Source organism: Conger conger, chromosome 3, assembly GCF_963514075.1.
Source record: "Conger conger chromosome 3, fConCon1.1, whole genome shotgun sequence".
NCBI lineage: Eukaryota > Metazoa > Chordata > Actinopteri > Anguilliformes > Congridae > Conger > Conger conger.
In genome coordinates this window covers 54,311,705-54,333,788 of record NC_083762.1, presented here as the reverse complement: position 1 = coordinate 54,333,788, position 22,084 = coordinate 54,311,705, and the positions used below count along the sequence as shown (strand labels likewise).

Below are 22,084 nucleotides of genomic sequence, written 5' to 3'. Positions count from 1 at the left end.
AATGACGTGATAGTAATGCAAATGTTTAAAGTTTTGACTTGCTGTTGATATTGCAAGACAAATGAACGATGGACAAGCGACATCATCAGAAACGAGACCAGAACTTAATCTTGCAATACACACATACCCAAAACAAGTTTGGACATAGCTATTAAACTTGCATACTGTTGAATTTTATTCCAGGAAATTCAGTTAGGTTCTTTACAAAACCAAAAGTAATGTAATTGGGCTCGCATATGCACCCTACCCGCAAGAATATGCAGATATCTCTCTAAACTCAAGCAGTATTAGATCCGCTTCTACAACTAACTAGGGCCTTGAAGCGGATGTGTGCAGCAATAGGAAGCCAATGGAGGCCAGTAAGGAGTGGGATGACATAAGCTGACCTGGGCTGACTGGTGGTCTGCAGCATTCTGGACCAGCCCACCTGATGGCACTGGTCCAGAATGGTCCTGATGCCGCAAGATGGGAGACCGGCCAGGAGGGAGTTGTACTAATCCAGATGGGAAATGCCTGGACTTAGCTTATATTTTTAATGTAACAGTAAACTTTGCCAATGCATTTGATTTTATGCGGCACTGGGCAATCTTTGTGGTGACAGGATTAATGTGGTCCTTTTAAAGGTAAAATAGGTAATTTTGGACTTGTAATGCTCAAGAGAGGAATTGCAGCAACAAACACCCTCAAAACACAACACTGTTTATCCCTCCCCCTTCTCTGTGAACGCGCTGACATTGAAACCCCCCCACGCCATTGGCTGTGGCAATTAGAACCAATTTTCAACCAATAAACTTGAATTATTGTACAGCTATACAATGTTTTGGTACAGAGTGTCGGTCCATCAACTGTAAATAATTGTAGATAAACGAATACAGAAATGTATTCACTGTGATTGTGAAAATATATCTACACAACAATAAATAAGACAAACACTTTGGGGCCTTTCCCGTTTGCCTCCCTCAAGTGGGATGACACAAGGCGGCACGGATGGTGCAGTGGGTAGCACTGCTGCCTCACAGCAAGGAGGTCCTGGGTTCGAATCCCCGTCGGCCGGGGCCTCTCTGTGCGGAGTTTGCATGTTCTCCCCGTGTCTGCGTGGGTTTCCTCCGGGTACTCCGGTTTCCTCCCACAGTCCAAAGACATGCACGTTAGGCTGATTGGAGAGTCTAAATTGCCCGTAGGTATGAGTGTGTGTGTGAGTGAATGGTGTGTGTGCCCTGAGATAGACTGGCGACCTGTCCAGGGTGTATTCCTGCCTTTCGCCCAATGTATGCTGGGATACATTGGGCGACCCTGATCAGGATAAGCGGGTTCAGATAATGGATGGATGGATGGAAGTGGGATGACACTGATTGTGGGAATATATACTGTAATTCCACACACCAACCAAAAAATATAAACACTTCGGGGCCTTTCCCTTGTGCTTCCCAGGAATAGGATGACAATGATTGTGAACACTTTGGGGCCTTTCTCCTGTGCCTCCCTCAACACTGATTGTGGGAATATTTACTGTAATCCAAACAAGACAAACGCTTTGGGGCCTCGGGGCCTCGAGTGGGACCACACTGATTGAACAAACAAGTAACAGAACACTGTATACAAAATAAAAACAGGGAGAAAAGAAGAAAAACAGTGATATTAGGCATAGCAAGTTAAGAGCAATAATAAACATAAGCTGCTAGATATAGCTCAAAGTGATATATAATATTATAATATATAAATCATTGTCTCTTCCTAATATGCTGCATTGAAATGAGGTAATGGTATTGCTTTTGGAGTATGAGTTCTTGAATCACAAATTTTTCCCATTAATTTCCATTTTTTTGGCCCAGGTCTTCAATTAACTCCCCGAGATGACAGCCAAAAGAAACCAAAACGGAAAACTCCAACACAGTGAGTACAGTGAGACCTTAAACACCCAGAAATGCATTTACCCACTGCTCAGAGGTGACTTCTCTGATCTTTGTTCTCTGACCTCCACCCCTTGTTTTCTTACAGATCTCTTAGCATGTCCTCAGCCTGCTGGCTTCGGACAAATAGTTTGGTTGCCAGGAGACTGACCATAATCGACGCCCTAGCCCCCACAGCCATTACACAGAATGCCAAGTTCATTCCCATACTGGAGAAACATATCTATTCAAAAGTGTTTGAGGAGGTAAGACCTGTCAATGTACTGTAGCTATGATGCATGGTTTCCCAGTCAGTCCCACATTAATATAGTGTGCTTATTTTTCAGTATCGTCAATTTATTTGCTTTTGAATGACATTTAGGCAGTAAAGGACTATGAAGGAAAAGCTTCTTTCTCTGAAAATGCTGTGAAATTCTGAGGAATTTTGTGATTTAAAAAGGCAAACTCTACAGTTTATTTTTAAAGGTTAACAAGTGGTTACTTTCGTTTAATGTTGAAATGTTCATACTTCCCCTACTTTTATTCCATGCACACAGCATAATGATAACAATAGAGGGAGGCATACCTTGAAACAAAATAAAGTGTAATATTATCAACGTAAAAATACCAAAATAATAATAATCACAACATAATTTTCATTTTAAATGGATAAAATAGTCATTTTTGCCCATTAATCTACATTTTCAATCTACACTTCAGAATACTTTCTGAAGCCACTGTATATAAACTGCTATGAACAGGGCTAAGCCTCATGCAATTCTAAGGATTGAGCTTGTTGTTGGCTTGGCAAATTAGGGGAGGGGACACCTCTAAAGGAAATCTGTTATACATTCAGAACTCATGTAATAGACTTATACATTTACATAAATAAACAATCACATAAAAGTTACTTGTGTTGTCGTAATTGCTCATAGAATAGCATTTACACACAAGTGTTACTATTACTGGTATTCTGGCTTGATTCTGTAACCACTCTGTCTGGATCTGGCCATCAGTTGATGTCATCCAGGTGATTTGCCAAATGACTGCACCTCTTTATCTTCCTTCCACAAGTTATTACAATTTATGGAAATTTGAGTTGATTCATTTGGTCTCTATTTCTTCCCTCAAGATTATTCTGACGCTTCCACTCTTTATATGTGTATAGCGTCTCAGGAAGGATGTTCCTTTGCTTATGAAATGACAGAAGCACCCCCTAGTGGTGAAGGGCCCTCTTTATTTTGCAGTAATCTATAGATGCTATTGTTGATTCATGCCTATTTAAAGGCACTGATTACACACAGAACAAGTCCTGACTTGTCTACTGTCACTGAGGTCTCCTTATCAAAATCAAATCTCTGGGAGTATATGGAAGCTGTCAGAATGACACAGAGAAGGCGGGCAAAATAGAGTCATGCAAAAGTCTAAGATGCTTGTTTTTTTTTGTTTGTTTTCGCCATCAGTGTGTCAGTGGAACACATTTGAGACATTTGACATTTGAAAATTAAATATTACAAAAGAAATTATATTTTTGTGTATTTCTTTAAATAAAGTAACATCTTACGTAACACCACTTACTTAAGACAAAACATTGATTGAGGCTGTCTGGGATTCCCTATAGAGTCAGAAGCAAGTGAGACAGTCAAAGTCTACAGAAGAACTGTGGCAAGTTCTCCACATTTGGATCAACCTACCAGCCAATTTTCTTATCAATTATCAGAGGAGTTCTTAACTGTTTTCTTTATAGCAACTTTATGATATTTAGAAACTTTTCATTTCATTATTTTTGAACGCAGCTTCACTTTATGAACCTTTTCTACATGTGCCTAAGACAGTAGAGTACTGTACATCCATATTTTGGGAGAATGGAAAACTCTTACAATATGCAGTTGGGAATATTTTTTTACCTCTTGCATAAAAAAAAGTTTACCTTTCAGGTATGCTTTGCTCGAGAAAAGAGAAACTGAACTATGGACATGGCAGCAGATCACTTTCTTGCCATTGTTAAGTCCAGAGAAAGGCACTTACATTATTACATTTATTTAAAATTGCAGACTAGGAGTTAGTAAGGCTTTATAGCCTCTATGCTTAAGGTTTCAGTAACCTTATTGCACTCCAGAAAGTGTCATCCATCTGTCCTGGCTTCTCTTGCCAGGTGGGTGTAATGATGGCATGACACCAGTAGAGGTCATTGTGTCACATAGTGAGGAAAGCACAAGACATGCCATGTCTGCATCTGAAATTGCAGACTTATGGACTAGTTAGTGCATAAATCAAGCACGGAAGTTAACAGTCATGTGATCAAGTGCATCCTAAGCTCAAGTACAAAACTGGCAAGTACACATCAAATTCACCGGAAGTCTCTTGTACTTGGGAGGTGCGAAAATTAAAGTCTGCTTCAGAGCACACATTCCGTTCCATTACATTACATTAATGGCATTTGGCAGACGCTCTTATCCAGAGCGACGTACAACAAAGTGCACCCATAACCAGGGATAAGTGTGCTGAAAGACCCTAGATGGAAGTACAATTTCAACTGCTACCAGTACAACAAAGATAAGGACCAGGGCCAATTTGAATTTTTTTTTTTTTTAAACAAACAAACAAGCAAACGCAAAACTATGACCAAACCCCTTAACTAGCCAAACACTGCTTACCTAGCCAAACTAAAAATACTGATACACAAAAAAGTAAATCACAGAAAGACAACAATTAAGGTTCACAGGGAGGTAGGGAGGGACGGGGAGAGGTGCTGCTTGAAGAGGTGCGTCTTCAGTTTGCACTTGAAGGTGGGAGTTCCTAGTAGTCATTGCATTTTCAGAGCTGACAGCAAAGAAGATTTAGAATTTTAAATATGCAATTAAATATGAAGGAATGTTGGCTATCAATACAATTCAGCAGCTAATGAGGGCATAAAACTACATTTGCTAGCTAACGTCACTGACTGGAGATAATTAATGTTAGCTGTTAGTTCTCACATCTTAACCTTAATATATTTTTTTCTTTTTACTTGCCTTTTTTTGAATAGTTACTGATTCTGTAGCTTCAGAATCTGGTTCTGGGGCCACAATTCAGGAACTGAAACAAAATCGATCAAAATCATAGTTTTTATGAGGCTGTTTTAAATCCATTCATTTCTATTTTTCTGAATTGACTGAAATGAAATGGAATTGGCCCCAATCCTGTTCAGGATAGAGTTCGAACCACAACACCTGGATATTCATTTTCCATGGGTCCAGTGCATTTGCGTCAGGACCCTGACTGAAATCTTGTTCTTCATGCTCATGGTGACCTGTTTCAGAACTGAATTATGTGTTACTGTACCACTGATAAACAGCAATCCAGCTCTCTGCTTCAAGAGGGAAAAAAGCTTGAAAATGACATACCCAAAATAAAATGGTTACTATTCTTGAACCCTTTTGACTTCAGGCATAATTGTGGTCTCTTCTGAGTCTCTTCTCAGTAAGCAATAGACATTCTATCAACATTTCTCTGAGTTAGCACATTTTTAGAATGACAAACAATTATGCAAGTGTGCAGGACACTTGTCGTGAAAAGGACACTGACATTACCTTATTTCTTGTAGTATGGCGATTTCCGAAATTCAGAGAAGGTGAGGTGCCCCCACACTTGTTTTGCCACCCACATGTTACAAAATAAAGAACTGTTGTCGCTAAAGCAATGACATCTTAAAATAGGTTATACACATGGAACTGTGAGTTTTAACGCTTCCAAACGGTATATCCTGTTACCATATTTATTGAAAATTGCACCTGAAAAAATTATGAATGCAAAAAAAAACCCTGGGCCAGTTAGACTTAAGGGTTCAACGCCAATTGCTGTGTTCGAATGCATTGTAATGGTTTGGGTTTGGAGAGGTACTAAATGAAGCTGCCATGGCAACATGGCTTTAAAAGGGTGTTTTTCTGTTCTCTCATGAGAAAGACCCTGACCTGCATACTCAGAGAAAGAAGCATGTCAATTCCTGTCTGTCCTTCTGTTCCACCTCAAAATGTAAAGAGGACATTAATAGTCAAGTGTGCAGCTCTTAAAGGCTACCTGTTCCCAAAACAAGCATATGCCTAGATCTGTTCAATATATCAGGAAAATAACTTTTTCCATTCTCGTAAGCCAAATATGTCACGCATAAGGACATATTTCATTTATCTTATCAGACTATGTTGGTCACGTAACACTTCAGTGAGCAGACATATTGCTGAATGGTTGACAAAGGTGTTTGTGTGTGTGTGTGTGTGTGTGTGTGTGTGTATCTGAGCGAGTAGCTGTTTGTGTGCGTCTGAGAGAGAGTACCTGTGTGTGTATGTTGATCTTGGGCGTGTCATCCCCCCACCAGGTGTTCCCCCTTGCCCACGTCAGTGGCAGCACCGGACAGCTTACCTTGGTAAACCCTCATGCTGTGAACCTGGAACACTACAAAACCAGGCTGCAAGCTGCTCTGCAGGACTACCAGAGGTCAGATCCCCGTAGTGACAGGACCACGTGTTTGTGTGCGTCAGCCATTTTGGGTTGAAGAGGTCTCTTCAACATTGGAGGGGTCTTCAGAGTGTTATTGTCTCTGTTTATGTCCTAATCCTTTGTGTGTACCATTGTAATTTGCTCTGGATAAAATTGTCTGGTAAATGCCTTAACGTACAGTGCAGTCTGCAAGTATTTGAACAGTGCTGCAATTCCTGTTATTTTGGCTCTGTAATGCCAATAACAGACTCCAAAGGCAATCAGATACCTAGAATCGAGAGTAGATAATGAAAGATTCCTTATGCCTAAATTAAGGAAGTGATTAAATACACCTGACTCATCAAAAACAACTTTCATCGGCAACCGTCAAATTACTTTTGGTCCCCTAAAATGGGGGACTATGTATAAAATGGATGTAATTCATTTAACCTGATATGGATGCAAATACCCTCAATTTAAAGGTAGCAGTCTGTACTTTAACCACATATTCATTGTGTCATTTCAAATCCAATTTGCTGCAGTGCAGAGCCATTTTGCTGCAGTGCAGAGCCAAAAGAATAGAAATTGTTCCATCTGCCAAATACTTAGTGACTGCACTGTGCTGTATAATTATGTACTCCAATGAAGTTGCAGGAGGCTGCATCTCCCAATGAGGAAGACTGAAAGATAATCCTCATTAATCACTTCTTTATGATTTATTTGCAGCCTTTTGTAGCTAGATGACCTTTCCAAAGTGATTGAACAGCTTGCATTATTATTCAATACATTAAACAGCTGGAAGTGTATGGCTGCATTTAAGGAGAGCAGTGCCTCACACTTGCTACCTCTCACATACCAGTTCCTTAACCAGTCAAAATGGGTGATAAAATGCAACCTCTGAGGTATCAGTTACGTTACCAATCAAAATGGGAAATAAAATTTAATTCCTGTGGCCATAGTGGTCCTAGGAATTAATAATCTCCAGCAATGATTTTCCTCACAAGAATTTGTGGTAACAGTTTAGAGTATGGGGCAGTTAGAATGTCTAATAAAATATGAAAAGCTGTATTATACATTATTAACAATACATGGTTGATGATTAGGCTATAATTAGGGGCGACATGGCTCAGGCAGTAAGAACAGTCGTCTGGCAGTCGGAGGGTTGCCGGTTCGATCCCCCACCCGGGCTGTGTCGAAGTGTCCCTGAGCAAGACACCTAACCCCTAAATGCTCCTGACGAGCTGGTCGGTGCCTTACATGGCAGCCAATCGCCGTTGGTGTGTGAGTGTGTGTATGAATTGGTGAATGAGAAGCATCAATTTCACAGCGCTTTGGATAAAGGCGCTATATAAATGCCAACCATTTAATTAATAAATGTTAGTCAATATAGTATTCGAACAGATGTAAAGGTGGCCACTTAATAAGAAACATTAAGTCTATAAGGTTACAATATGCTTTGTTTACAATTAAATATGTATGTAAAACTGCAATGGAACGGATGTTTATGATACTGTATATTTCCTTAAAAAAGAACCCTGGAATTGTGAATTATCTGGATTGTTTTATGACATACATTTATCATTCAAAGATAACGATAAATGTATGTCACATCAAGTTTCAAGAAATATATTGCATGCGGAAATAATCCATATATTTGGTCACTTTGCTGCAGTATTTGTCAGTATATTCCACTCTTGATAGTCCATAGGGGAAAGTAGATTAAAATTAAAAAAATAACTTATCTTTATTCTTTAGGCGTCTGGATTTGATTGTATGGAAAGCACTGACTCAAGAAGAAAGAGATAAGTATGTGTGTGATCACAATGTGATTTCATTGTCTGGATATGCTGCACTGAACAATAAATTAAAAATGCATGGGGAAAATCAAAAGCCTAGACATAACCTTAAAAACCAAATGCCAATGCAGTAAAGGTAGTAATACATTGACTTAAAATGTATTAATATTCAGTACTTATCTCGTATTCATGCCTTTTCAGTGATGTGTTGTGCTGAAGTCTGTTTATGGATTGCGTTTGCACCCAAGCTCTTTCTTTCTGATCCACCTTCACATTGGACCAGTTTCATATTTTGTGATATTTTGTCACTCTTTTTTCAATGTCAAGCTGATTCCCTTATGAAAGGTTACCTACATGATACTGCTAAGGCACAAGATATCAAATCAGAGATTATTTATTTTATATGTGCTTTGGCATGTTTCATCTTAAATTCTCCATGATAAACATTGCAAGCTTTTTATAGCACTTAATGTCGAAGCTCGGAAAGCTTGGCCTGTCCGCTAAATGTCTAAAATGTAAAAAAATAATTATGAATTGTAACCACCTTGATAGCCTAAGGGGCCAACTTGCCATTTTATGAAATATTGTAATAGTAATATGTAACTAGCTGGTTGCTGCTGTGTTGAAATTTCATTACTGTAGTAATAGTCTACCTGTATGTACAGTAGCTAGCTGGTTTGCTGCCATGTTGATATTGCATTAGTAATGTGTAGCTGGCTGGTTTGCTGCTGTGTTGACATTGCAGTAGAAACATGTAGCTAGCTGGTTTGCTGCCGTGTTGATATTGCATTAGTAATGTGTAGCTCGCTGGTTTGCTGCTGTGTTGATAGTGAATTAGAAACATGTAGCTAGCTGGTTTGCTGCTGTGTTGATATCGCTTTAGTAATATGTAGATGCCTGCTTTTCTACTGTGTTGATATTGCTGATATGTAGCTAGCTGGTTTGCTGCTGTGTTGATATAGCTTTAGTAATATGTAGCTGGCTGATTTGCTGCTGTGTTGATATTGCATTAGAAACATGTAGCTAGCTGGTTTACTGCTGTGTTGATATTGCATTAGTAATGTGTAGTTGGCTGGTTTGCTGCTGTGTTGATATTGCATTGGTAATATATAGCTAGCTGGTTTGCTGCTGTGTTGATATAGCTTTTGTAATATGTAGCTAGCTGGTTTGCTGCTGTGTTGATATTGCATTAGAAACATGTAGCTAGCTGGTTTGCTGCTGTGTTGATATTGCATTTGTAATGTGTATTTGTCTGGTTTGCTGGTGAATTTTGTATGAATGAGTGAGAAGAGTTTGGTTCTGTCCCTCCAGGTTTGGCAGTGATCAGCCTGTGAGGTTCCAGGAGCACAGTGAAGCCCTGCTGCAGGCCCTGGAGAGGCTGGGCTGGCCCCTGCCGCAGGAGGACATCAGCCTGCTGGAGGACCAGATCACCATGGCCCTCTCTTTCCTCCAGCAAGCATCTGACCTGCAGGAGGCCGCCAAGCAGACCTCAGGCACCCGCTGCTCTGTGAGTTAATCTAGGCTTTTACAGATTTTGATTACAAAACACGCTCTGTCCCTAAAAATCCAGCTATGCCAGTTTGACCAGCTTGAAAATTGGGCTGGTGAAGCTGGTCTAGCTGGGTATGAGCTGGTAGCTTGTCTGAGCTGGTAGCTGACTAGCCAGCTGAACTTTGGATTTGTATCCTTATGAAATATTCTGCAATATAAATTAATGTGTTGCCTTGTTTCATAAAATGTAATGATAAATATATTTGACAACTGCAGTGCTGGGTCTCAACATTCCTTCTCTATACTCACTCCAAAAAATTGCCTACACCCGCAGAATAGCTCACCTTTCCTTGCAAATTGCAATTACTGCCAATACTGAGGTACAACAAACATTTATTCCTCTGCAGTTAGCTTTCATGAGGCCCTGCTGCATGTTGTATTTAAGACGAAAAGCTTGTTACTATCACTGAAGAGATAAAACAACTGCAATAACGTGAGGGAGTACTGGACCACAAAGGATCTGGCAGCAGATGGCAAAGGAGCCTTTTTAAAATTTCATCTGAGCGATGAAAATGTGTTTTATCTGCTTCCCACTCTCTGAAATCACAGTAATTGGATATTCCTCCGAGCTGAAATGATAAACCGAAAGCCTAGTACAACTGGCAATGCTTAACAATTACCATAACATTACTTTTGATATTTTTGTCAAAGTAGTTTCAAAGTAAAAGGTCATAAAAGAAGCCGATCAGGGCAATTAACTGAAGATTGGTTAAATGTCAGTTCTGAAAATAAAACAGGCCTTCTTTCACGGATTGAAGGGGAATCATGGGAAATTCATCCTGGGAGAGTAATTCCATATGCAGGATTCAAATCTTTGAGTTGGGCCTCATTATCCTTCATCACCTCAGTGTGGCTGCCACTTATCAATTTTCTATATCAAAAATAAATATTAATATCAAAATGTTGATTACTGCTGAACATTCTTTAGGGTGTGCATTAGGCTACTTTTCTAAGAGACATCGTTTAAATAATGCTGCACAAACGTTTGTTCAGTGTTGCCCCGGGGGTTTCCTGTGTCGACTGCTTGAGTTTGTCAACTTTTGGAGGACATTTTTCATCCGGTGGAACACATACCTAGACTGACTAAGATCATCTGTGCTGGATTCATTAATGGCCAGTTAAGATGGCAGTTTCTTCTTGGATATTGTTGGCTTCTCAAAAATGAAATCAAATGAAATCAATTTTATTTGTATTGTGCTTTTTACTGAATACTGTCACAAAGAGGCTTTATAGAGTAGAAGAAAGCAAAAACAGAAAGAGAATAAAGAAAGAAGAAAAACAGGCCTAAACCACCAAATAGCAAGCACAAGGGATAAAAAAGCAGTCAGTCCTCCTGCGTGGAGCTGACATTCAGTGGCTAGGTTCAGTTACCTGAGGTCAGACTCATAGACTGCACATTTGTGAGGGTGAGTGCCACATGCATGTATGCTTCAGGTAGGAACCCTGGAATTTGCATACATTTGCTTTCCTCCAGTTTTCACTTCTTGCACAAGACTGCTTTACCTCAAGACCAAATAAATGTCTGTTTTTCTGAACTCAGTCAAAGTATACATTTATTTGTCTCGAGCTGGTACTACCCATTTACCCAAATTGCATATTTGATACAACATTGTCGATACAATTACTGATCCTTTTTGAATCTGTATGAAACAATGTTAGTATTTAGCCTGCTTTTTATGCATGGAAGCAGGTACACTTGTGCACATACACACGCAGACAGATGCACGCATGCCTGCATACAGGCACACACACTGACTCACTAACAGAAGCAGCAGGCTCAGCAGTAAGGCTAGTAAGGGAGAAGCATAACTGCACTAGCTGACATGAGAGAGAGAAGAGAGACTTAAAAATCAATTGTGTGCTGCTGAGGTCTGCAATTTCCTTTTTCTCTGTGATATATGGGGGTAAAAATATGCTGGAAGGATTTAAAACCCTTTCTTTAGTTTTATGTCAACACACAACTCTTAAGAGAACTGCTGACAAACTGTTTTAGTGAAGAGCTTTTTAGTTTCACATGGTGGATAGTTTTTTTGGTTCATTGAGGGAGTGCCTATGCACTTCATTGCTTCATTTTCTTGTGGGGGTAGTAATAAATATCAAAATGGGAATCATAAAACACTTATAAATGTATGGTATACAAATGATACAATCAGGCAGTATTTTCTATTGCCATTTAATTTGATTTTAGTAGAATTATGGTCTGCATAAACATTTATAGAGTACATGAGTGGCTACTTCTATCATAAAAGAGATTACACGACTGATAAAATTCACTCAGGAATTAGATTCCTGTACTGTCCTGTACCTGCATCCGTTCATCAAGGTTGTGGAACATGTGGCTTTTGAAGATGCATTCCTGCTAGTTTTATTGGTAATTGCTTTGTAATTTATAGCTTTCGTATTTTTATTTTTAAACATTATTTTAAGAAGTAGTATCAATTGGAACAGTAGTTCCAATTACAGAAAATCCAAATTGAATGCTTTGATAATTACATTTAAAGCTTAAAGGTACAATAGGTAAGATTTTTGTGTTGAAACATTGTTACAAGACCATTGTAAATCCCTTCCTATCATTGAAAAAGGCTCACTGACATGTTGACTCTCCCTCTGCCTGTGTTTATAGTCCTTAAATTCAGGTTTCAAAATATACAGTTGACGGCCCGACACCCTGTACCAAAACATTGTAGAACTGTACAATAATTCAAGCTCATTGGTTGAAAATTGGTTCTAATTGCCACATCCAATGACGTTTCAATGTTAGCGCGTTCACAGAGAAGGGGTGGGATAAACAGTGTTTGTTACTCAGTGGTTTGAGTGCGTTTGTTGCTCTCTTGACCTTTAGAAGTCCAAAATTACCTATTTTACCTTTAAAAGAGCTGTTTCTGTGAAAGTTTCTGTGTTTCTGTGGTTTATCTTAAAGAAATTAAAGTAATCCTCTGTATATTCCAATTGCTCCAATTGTGTCAGTGTGACACCTCCAGAGGCTTCTGGGAAACGACATGATGTCACAGAGGGAGCAGCTGACAGGCGTGGTTAAGGCACCTACGGTGTCTCTAAGGTGCAGCTTTGCAGAATATGTAGCTCAGAGACTCCAGCCTACAGCCCCATGCTGGGGATAATTTAATTAATTATCTCTTCACATCTGGTGCTAATACTGAAGACCAGTGTGCCAACACCCACAGCCCCCACCCCCACTTAGGACTGGAATCTCCCCCCTTATGAATGTAGTCACTCGTGCCTTTTCACTGGCTGCAAATGCTATGTATGAGAAATCTATCGGCAATTTTTGTACACCCTATTGATAATTTATGCATACAAGGAGAAGAACCTCATAACTACTGTCAAATATGGCAGTGGTTCATTGTTGTTTTGTCGTTTACAGCACTTTTTCTGCATATTTAGTGTGCAAATAATTTTGGAGTCCACAGTAGGCGGCTTTCAAGGTGTCCAACACTCCAAAATAAAAAAATGAAGAGGGTACAAATAAAAGTACAAACGTGAAGGCAAGGCAGGGAATTACAAAGGGAAAGTGAGGATATACTACTGTAAAAGTGGGAGACAGGAAATTCAACCTTGGGGACAACTGAAGACACTATTCATACTCAAACACACCGATGGCACAGCTCTACAAATTCCTGTGCTGACAGCAGTGGTACAATCCATAGCACTCCTCTAGTCATAGTCATTCCTCTACCACAGCAGAATATTCTGTGTTAAATCAGATCTAGTGCATACTGTACTGTGTTTTTGTATTAAAGTACTACATCATGATTTCATCCTCAAATCAGAGAGCTGTCTGTTGGTATTTATGTCTGTATGTTCTCTGCCTGCTGTCCCAGGATAAGAGAACAGCGGGCCCATCATCCAGAGCACAGGGTGCTAAGCCCAGGAGGGCACTGGACACTCTTCGGGGTCGAAGTGTCCTGGCTAGGACAGAGGCTGATGGATTTTATTATCCAGGTAAGGAATTTTACATTTTTGTGAAGGTCTGATGCCTTGCAAACTATGGTATATACCATGTTGTGTGGTCATTTCTGTCAAGTAATTGGGTAGAATTTGAAGAAGGAAATACGGTAACACTTTACTTGAAGCCTTCAACATAAGCAACATAAAATTGTTATAAACATGACATAACAATTGTCACAAGATGGCAGATTATGTCAATTTATGTAAAATGACATAATGCACATACTTTATTGGTAAAAGTTACAACAGATGTTACTGTTGTTATATTTACAGATAAAAGTGATGACAGTTATTTGTCATTTGAGATGAATCGATTATGCTATCTTGTGACACCTTTGGTCTTGCTGGTATTTCAATCCGAGGATGTTGCTTTAGTTGTTAGTTATTTTCTTAATTCCTACTCCTTTCCAAATCCCTGAGAAAGTCAAAGAACATGTCTTTTGTGATGACTAAGTCTGGATGCAAGACTTACATTTGGAAACCTCGAAAAAAAATGACTTGTCTGATTGAATAGTTGAGGACAGTGAAAACACATTTGACTCTACACTAGAGGGAATGTCCAGTGAAGTGACTCCAGTTATGTGAGCATCGAAATAATGCTCAAAATGGTTTATTATTATTCTGTACGCTTATAAATAAGGGACATGCCTGCTTTTGAATAATTACATTACATTACATTATTGGAATTTGGCAGATGCTCTTATCCAGAGCGACGTACATTTGATTAGACTAAGCAGGAGACAATCCTCCCCTGGAGCAATGCAGGGTTAAGGGCCTTGCTCAAGGGCCCATCGGCCGTGCGGATCTTATTGTGGCTACACTGGGATAATAAAGAGCATGTGAAATTGTGGGGATGTGTTTTACTCGAAAGTTAGGTATTTGATTTTCAATCAATGGACCTCAATCAATCAATTAGTATACAAGTTGTTATTATTGTAATTATTGTACTTATTTTTTTACAATCTTCTGGATCTGCTGCGGCCAGATGGAGACAGAGAGATGTTGAGAGGGAGAGGTAGGGGAAGGGTGACTCTTAAATGGGTATCGCTCAAACTCATGGTGAAGCAGAATGCATGTATACTCATGGACTTGTTAGATGCCTTGTATGAATCATGTACTTGTGTTTAATGAAGTGAAGTTCCTTGAATCAGGTACCGTGCGGAAACGTCTGGCCAGAAAGAGGGTGATTGTGGATTTTGCCAGTGGGGACACAGAATTTGTTCCCCTGAAGTCTCTCGTCACTGTGGGAGGAGCAGCCCCATGTCCCCCACTGAGGGTAAGCATATGTAAGCATATGTTGCTGTAAGCTTACAGCAACATATGTTAATTTGTTCATATGTTCCCTGAATTAGCATGTGATAATCCAGTACAGAATCTGAGGTCTTATTGCCTTGAGAAGCAATAATAATATGATTTGCACTCTTATCCGGGACCTTGGTCTATAGCTCAGCGGGCTAATAGTATCTCTTGTTGTGTGGAACAGCCAGCTAGGAACGATGTAGTTTGAAACAGCAGGTCTGTCCATATTGTAGTGATGCCACTGACAGGGGTAGTAAACCTTCTGTAGGAAAGGTGTAGCTGCGTGAGTTTCGTGGAGAATCTAGCATTCAGAAATGTAAGTTAATGTGTGAGCATCTGCTACAGAAGGTGTCATTGCCCTAGCTTCAATAAGAGAGCAGTTAGCAGTGAGCAAGGGTTTGAACCCCACAGCAGATCTCCCTGCTGAAAAAACAGGTCAAGCTTGGTAGCTGGTACCTGTTAAGTGGGTCATGGGAAGGCTTGGGAGTCACTGCTCTAACACATCCAGCTTCTTTGGTTTTATTAGAAGCACTGAGTGTCTCACTAAGGTGGTTACTGTCCAGTTATGCTCTTCATTCCATTCCCTGACATGTAACCTGCTCAAAAGATTACAAGATACAATTTAGGCATGCTTTTATGCAATGCGATTTACAGAGGATGCATTTAACGTGGCTAGAAAGCTTGATAATAAGTAAGGCTGCAATTAAATGTTGAATGCCGCAAGACCTTTGCACAAGGCAGAGAAGGGCTCTTTGTAACAGCTGTCTTTCAGTTGGAGACTCTCTGTGACTTGTCGTGCCTGGCTCTGTTCCCCAGGTTGGCGATTTTGTGCTGGTCGGCTCGGGGACGGAAGGCACCGGCGATTGCTTTGTTCCAGGGGTTGTCATAGCAACTCCCCGCCGCCTGGAACCTTCAGACAAACTGTACACCGTCCTCAAATACGACAGCAGGAAGGTGAGAAACCAGACCTGGCAAGCACAGAGTGGAGGCGCGATTGTCAGAATTCTGGCATGTTCAGGGGCGTCACTGTCATTTATCAGTCTTCCTCATGTGGTTTCATTGCGTTATTGGTTATGACGCCGGCCTGAAAATATGGCCATGTGTGTGTCAACTTACTTCTTAATGTCACCCAAATGACCTAATTGTATCCCTAAATATTAAAAAAACAGTGAGAAATTTGATGCAAGTGAAAGTTTGAAACTTGTATTGGAAGGTTCGCTAGAATCACCCACAAAGAATCAGAGATAAAAGAAAAAAAATCCAAAGGTTGTATGTTTTCGTACAATTTATACAGCTACAGAGCCTGTGGTCAGGATGATCGCACATCAACACCTTTATATACAAAGTAGGTACAGGCCTTTTGAAAACAGCATTATGTTTATTGCATGTTTACTGTTTAATCCCACCAAAATAAGAAAATTACAAAAATCATACAGTATCAAGGTTTACTGGTTTTTTAAAGATGCAAATCGCGGGACAGGGTCAGATTGACGCCAAACATAATATGAGGGTTAATTAAATCATTTTTGACTTGTGCAGTGCTGTCAACAGCATCAAAGATGGGAAATGTTCGTTTTCATGCTTTGCACTTTGTCGGCATTGAACATGCTTTTGTGAATTAGCTGGACACAAGCACTGTCATCCCACCATTGATCTGCAGACAGCAGGTTACTCTATTCTGCTGGAGATGGTTATATGATGGAATATCAGCATATTAGTGGAATGTTAGGCTGCAGGCAAACACAGTCACTGACAAAAAGGCTCTGTGTTGTGACTCACAGGTTCACACGCTGCGTAGTAACATTGTCAAAATCAGCCAGACCAGGTATGACCTCACCTGCCATCAGCTGCGAGAGCGATATGGAGAACTGCAGCGATTGGACCGGAAGAGGCGAGTAGTGGCCATTGGTCATTTGAGTTTGTGGTCACTTCATTTAGTTAGTGTCTTTTTCAATTTTAGAGTAAATCATAGAGAGCATCATCCTTACAGAAATGGAATGTATGAAATTATGTGGACTTAACAATTAATGTGGACTTTATTTTAAGAAGCTTGCTACAATATCTGGAAATCTGAATGAGACTATTTCTATATTTATTCATAGATTGTGTTAACATAAGTCTTGAAGTATGTTGGTAATATATTTACTTTCAAAACACTCCCAGCATATTCTATTTCTGTGAGGGCAGGTTGTTCTGTTTATATTAGAAACAGGATGATATCAGTACAACACCTAAAATGTAAAGTTATCATGTTCACTAGTTATGGACACAAGCTCATGTCCTACATATTACTCACAATTTAAAGTTACAGGTACATGATTTATTCATTCATGCCGCTATTCAGAGTGAAAATAATTCCATATGATTGTATATTTTGGTCAGGAATACGTTTCATTGAAAAATCTCAGATACAGTATCTGCAGAAGTACAGTACAACCTAATACATCCAAACCTCAGAAAATCAAAACGTCCAAAAACCAAGACGACCAGAAGGCGAGGTTTGCACTTTTTGAGAGCATTTCATAGGTTACAATACACCAGACAAGCTTGGTAAACTGTAGAGAAGAATTTGAATCCAAAACAATTGCATATCTGACCCAGGTCTGGTTGAATGTAGGTGAATCTACTCCCCAGGGGGGGGATGGGAGGTGGTACAGCTGTTACCAGGGGGCGCAGTAAAGTGGGCCCCAAGGACGCTTGGCCCTAATCAGGCAGAGGGAATGCAGAGACAAGGGTGAAGTGGAGCAAAAGAGGATGAGCAATTAGCAGCGTGCTTACTGACAACAGGGGAAAACAACGCACAGTGACGCCTGAGACACGCACAGGATCGCTCTAATAACCCAAACCAAACACAGCTTTATTCACTTTCATGAGCTTTTAATCAAATGCTTTCAAACGCTTTTAATGAAAAAGTCGGTCATGCTTGGAAGAACCTTCTGATTTTCTCTGCATTTTCAACAATAATAATTCATATCAAGTGTTTCTTGTGATGCAAAGTATTACACATACATACTAATGTTTGCATTATCTTGCGCTGTTCGTAAAAAGAAAAAAATATTTTTGTGTGAATTTTCCCATTAAAAATAAAAACATACTGCTTTGTTGGTGAACTGTATTGAACTTAAATTACGTGCAGTGAAAGGAAGCCTGTTTACGTGCTTGTCCCAGAGTGAGTTTGAGTGAAGCTGTCCCCCATGTTGTCGCAGGAGAACAGGAAGTGCATCACTGCAGAAAGCAGCAGATAGGAAGTCTTCACGGACTGAGAGGAGCAAAATTAAATGGCCACAGGAAGACAGAGACCTGGAGAATAGGCAGGACAGCAGCGGCCATGATGGTGAATAATTCCTGCGGCAATGTGAATGTGTTCATAGTACAATGGGCTTCCATAATTATTGGCACCACTGGCAATGCACAAAAAAAACAATATGATTACTGAAAATGCTGAATATGTGAGAAATACTGTACTTTATTAGTGTTTCAATGGAACTAACCGAAATCAAGTATTCATTTAAAAAAGATAGATTTCACCAAAATCAAGGTTCCATAATGATTGACATGCCTGGTTTAGTACTTGCTGCATCCACCAGTGGCAAGGATAACAATAACAGGCTGGAGTCTTTTCCTGTAATGCTTGACAAGTTTAAGCGACACATTGGAGGGATTTTAGACCATTCCTCTATTCAGATCCACGTAAGATCGTTCACATCCTTGGGTTTGGGCTTATGAACTGCCCAGTTCAGTTCAGCCCACGGGTTTTCGATTGGATTGAGGTCTCCAGTGAGATAGCCACTGGAGAACATAGATTTTATTGTCACAGAACCATTTCTATGTGGATTGTGAGGTTAAGACGGCAAGCATGTTCCAACACTAAGACCACAGCTTAAAACCTGGCTCCTCCCCTGGCACACACAGTCTGCATGTTCAGCACAACAAATGTTACAACTGGCCGATATTTGTGTGATAAAGTTATACAATACTATGTAATAGAGACTGATATACGCTTCTATAACCACCAGCAGCATATAACCTTGTCGGTCTCTTATGTAGCTCTATTGGAGTTTGCCATGGAGATACTGCATTTGTAACATCAGTGTGTGTGTGTATGAATATGGAAGCTAGTGACAGGGTGTGATCTTTCTGTAGCCCACTGCCAGTTCCTCTCTAACTACACTTAAAACCTGTGTAGTTAACCTCGGATGCAGTTTGAAGAAACATTTTTGATTACATTGGTAGCCATAGTAATAATCATGCAACTGGCCATTCAGTACAGCACCAGGTCAGTTATAAGACAGTATTTTTAATAGTTTGTATGCTTCTTTTTTCTTTCAATAATTTATCTCTCACTTCCTATCTCTCACTTTGTATCAACAAAAATGAGTCATGTTCACTTGAGCTTGCACTTTGTTATCCTCTCCAAATTACCATTTCTAAATAATTTATGCATGCGTCCACAAGCGTCACTGTGTCTCCTCACTGTGAGAAATGATTTCCATCAAATGCCCTAAAAAGCAATTCAGAAGAATAAAGTATTGGAGAAAAGAACAACCTGCCTCAATTTTTTTCCATCAGGAAAATGTTCACAATCAGTTCTCTGATGGTGAACATTTTCCCATCTCCTCTGAAGTGTCCTTAGAGCCAAACACATTTTCACAATCAATTAGCTTCCACCTTCAAGGTGGATCAAGGTCTTCCTGTCTCCCTTAAAGACCTACAAATAAAATGCTGTACATTTAAGATGCCCTTGTATTTGCGTCTTGTATTATCACTGAGATATCACATTATCATCTGCAAATTGAGTGTTGTATTCCTTACACTAAAAAAATGTAATTGTATTATTATAATTTAATGGGCAACATGCATGTTTTTCATGTTTTGAGCTTTTCATATTATGTTCCATACTGATCCTTTGGTTAGGTAGAAGTATGCATATTTTAGGTTATATGCATATTTTACTGCTATTTTTCCAAGCTGTTTGTAAAAATTTCCCACGTTACATGTACTGTATGTTTTTTGTATAATTATTATTAAAGATGACGTTGCAAAATGTTAACAGAGAGAGCTGACCACAGGAAGCATATGGGGAGCTGGGCTCTGGGGGCAGGGTTAGGGACTTTTAAAATCCCACATCACCGCTCTTTGCGAATGTTTTGTGAACATTTTAGATACTAAAACCAGGAAGAGAGAACGGTGCTGCATATGGGCATAATATCAATCAGAGCTTTACTGTGCACCTGTTAATATGAATGTTATTATTTCAATGGGATATGTGCTTTCCAATGGCTCTGTTTCAGAGAGAGATAGTTTGGGAAACAAGTCCCGCAGGAGCAGTCTGACATCCAGCTCATCCTCTCAGACCGGGTCGCCCCTGTCTAGCCAGACGTCTACACCCCGCCCAGAACAAGACTCCGCTAGTGCAAAGCAGACCCCAGGAAGCAGACCTCCAGACCCTCTTGCTGCAGACAGGATGGAGGCCCTGGCTCAGGATCTCCTACGGGCCCTGGAACAGCATGGAGGACAACAAGCGGTACGCCACAGGACCCAGAATGAGGTCAAGTGCGCATTTGAGATCTACAGTACTGGGTAGAAGTCTTAGGCACCCTAGACTTTATTATATATATGTCTCTTTTTAATCTAATAATCTAACAATCTTTTTTATCTAAACTCAACCTCTCGACTCAACCCACTTGTGGATGGACTCCCCGTATTTGCCATAATGCTCCACTGCCACCCCGTTCCAAGCTTGGATTCATGACTTTAGTGCCGACTGAGTGTGTTGAATGGATCTGCTCCCTCCTACATCCAGCCTATGGTCAACCCTACACCTCAGCTCGAAATTGCACTGAAATTCAACACTTTCGTTATCTTAGGCACCCTAGACTTTATTATATATATATATGTTAATTTTTTGTGTGTGTTAGCATAAAAGAACACATTCCAGATTTCCAAATATTTATTTTCCAAAAGATTTTATTTTACAGAGATATTTTTGTATTTAATTTAAAAAAGTAACTTATTACTGTTAGCAATTGACTACTTTTTACACAAAAACTTGATCAAGGCTGTCTGAGATCAGAAGCAAGGAGCCAACCAAAGTCTGCAGAAGGACTGGCAAGTTCTCCAATATGCTTGGAACAACCTCCCTGTTGATTGTCTTATGGAACTGCAGGACAGCATTGGCTATCTCAGACAAGTGATTCAGTTTTTAAATATTATGCCCAATTGCTAAAATGTAATGTAAAATGTATAGTATGTTTATTTAGGACCTTTCATTGTATCTGTACAGAATGTTATACAGGTGCCTAAGACTTTTGCACAGTACTCTAAGTGTGGGGGTAGTCTGCAGTTTGCCCAACAAAAATATATTTTTATTTTCAATTATTACTTGTGAAGAGTGATTTGATTTGAAAACTGGCGAGCGATTGCGGAAAAATCCTCATATTTCAATTTTGGGTAATAGCAGCATAATTCTATAATTTTATGTTTTTTTGTTAATTTCCTGTATGTATGAGTCATCATGTCCTCTCCTCTGTGCACACCTGCTGGGACAGGAGATTCAAAGGTATATCAGAGCACTGTCTCCACGCCGTCTGGATGATGATGCGCAGGATGAGCAAAGGGAGAATACTAATCAACAACAAGAAGCTCTGGAGAAGTTGCAGGAACTAATTCCTCCCACTGCAGGTCCAGCCAGTCATGACCACGGTAAGTAGGATATTTGGCTTGCAGTGCAATAGCTCCAACCTGTGTGTAAGAGTACTATTCAAAGAGTCCTGCTGAAAAAAGCGCTCAACATTTTCTAGAGTTCACAGAGAACAAAAACGTCCAGTTAGCAGAGTTCTGTGGGCAAAAGCAGCTTGTTAACGAGAGAGGTCAGAAGAGAATGACCAGACTGGTTCAAGCTGACAGGAAGGCGACAGTTGCTGAAATAATGACGCATTATAACAGTGGCATGCAGAAAAGCATCTCCGAACTTACAACACGTCAAACTCTTTGTAGGCCAATGACTTTACACCCAAACCAGTTTTATACAATGGATAGGTCTGGTCCAACGGATAGTTTGCATTCCAGCCATGCCAATATTCCCGATATACGCATGGCTAAATGGAATATTCACACATCTTTTACACA

The 22,084-nt window shown here is 39.9% G+C and overlaps 1 protein-coding gene across 1 annotated transcript in view; it reads left to right on the top strand.

Moving 5' to 3' along the window:
- LOC133123484 (von Willebrand factor A domain-containing protein 3B-like) overlaps positions 1–22,084 on the top strand; it is a 59,547-nt gene that overhangs the window by 23,721 nt on the left and 13,742 nt on the right. Inside the window, exons 18-29 of the mRNA XM_061233953.1 lie at positions 1,833–1,893; positions 1,999–2,155; positions 6,244–6,362; positions 8,100–8,150; positions 9,452–9,647; positions 13,531–13,651; positions 14,809–14,933; positions 15,773–15,910; positions 16,738–16,847; positions 18,163–18,290; positions 20,248–20,480; positions 21,505–21,658. Coding sequence (XP_061089937.1) covers positions 1,833–1,893; positions 1,999–2,155; positions 6,244–6,362; positions 8,100–8,150; positions 9,452–9,647; positions 13,531–13,651; positions 14,809–14,933; positions 15,773–15,910; positions 16,738–16,847; positions 18,163–18,290; positions 20,248–20,480; positions 21,505–21,658 — 1,593 coding nt within the window. The remainder of the gene's footprint in view (positions 1–1,832; positions 1,894–1,998; positions 2,156–6,243; positions 6,363–8,099; positions 8,151–9,451; positions 9,648–13,530; positions 13,652–14,808; positions 14,934–15,772; positions 15,911–16,737; positions 16,848–18,162; positions 18,291–20,247; positions 20,481–21,504; positions 21,659–22,084) is intronic.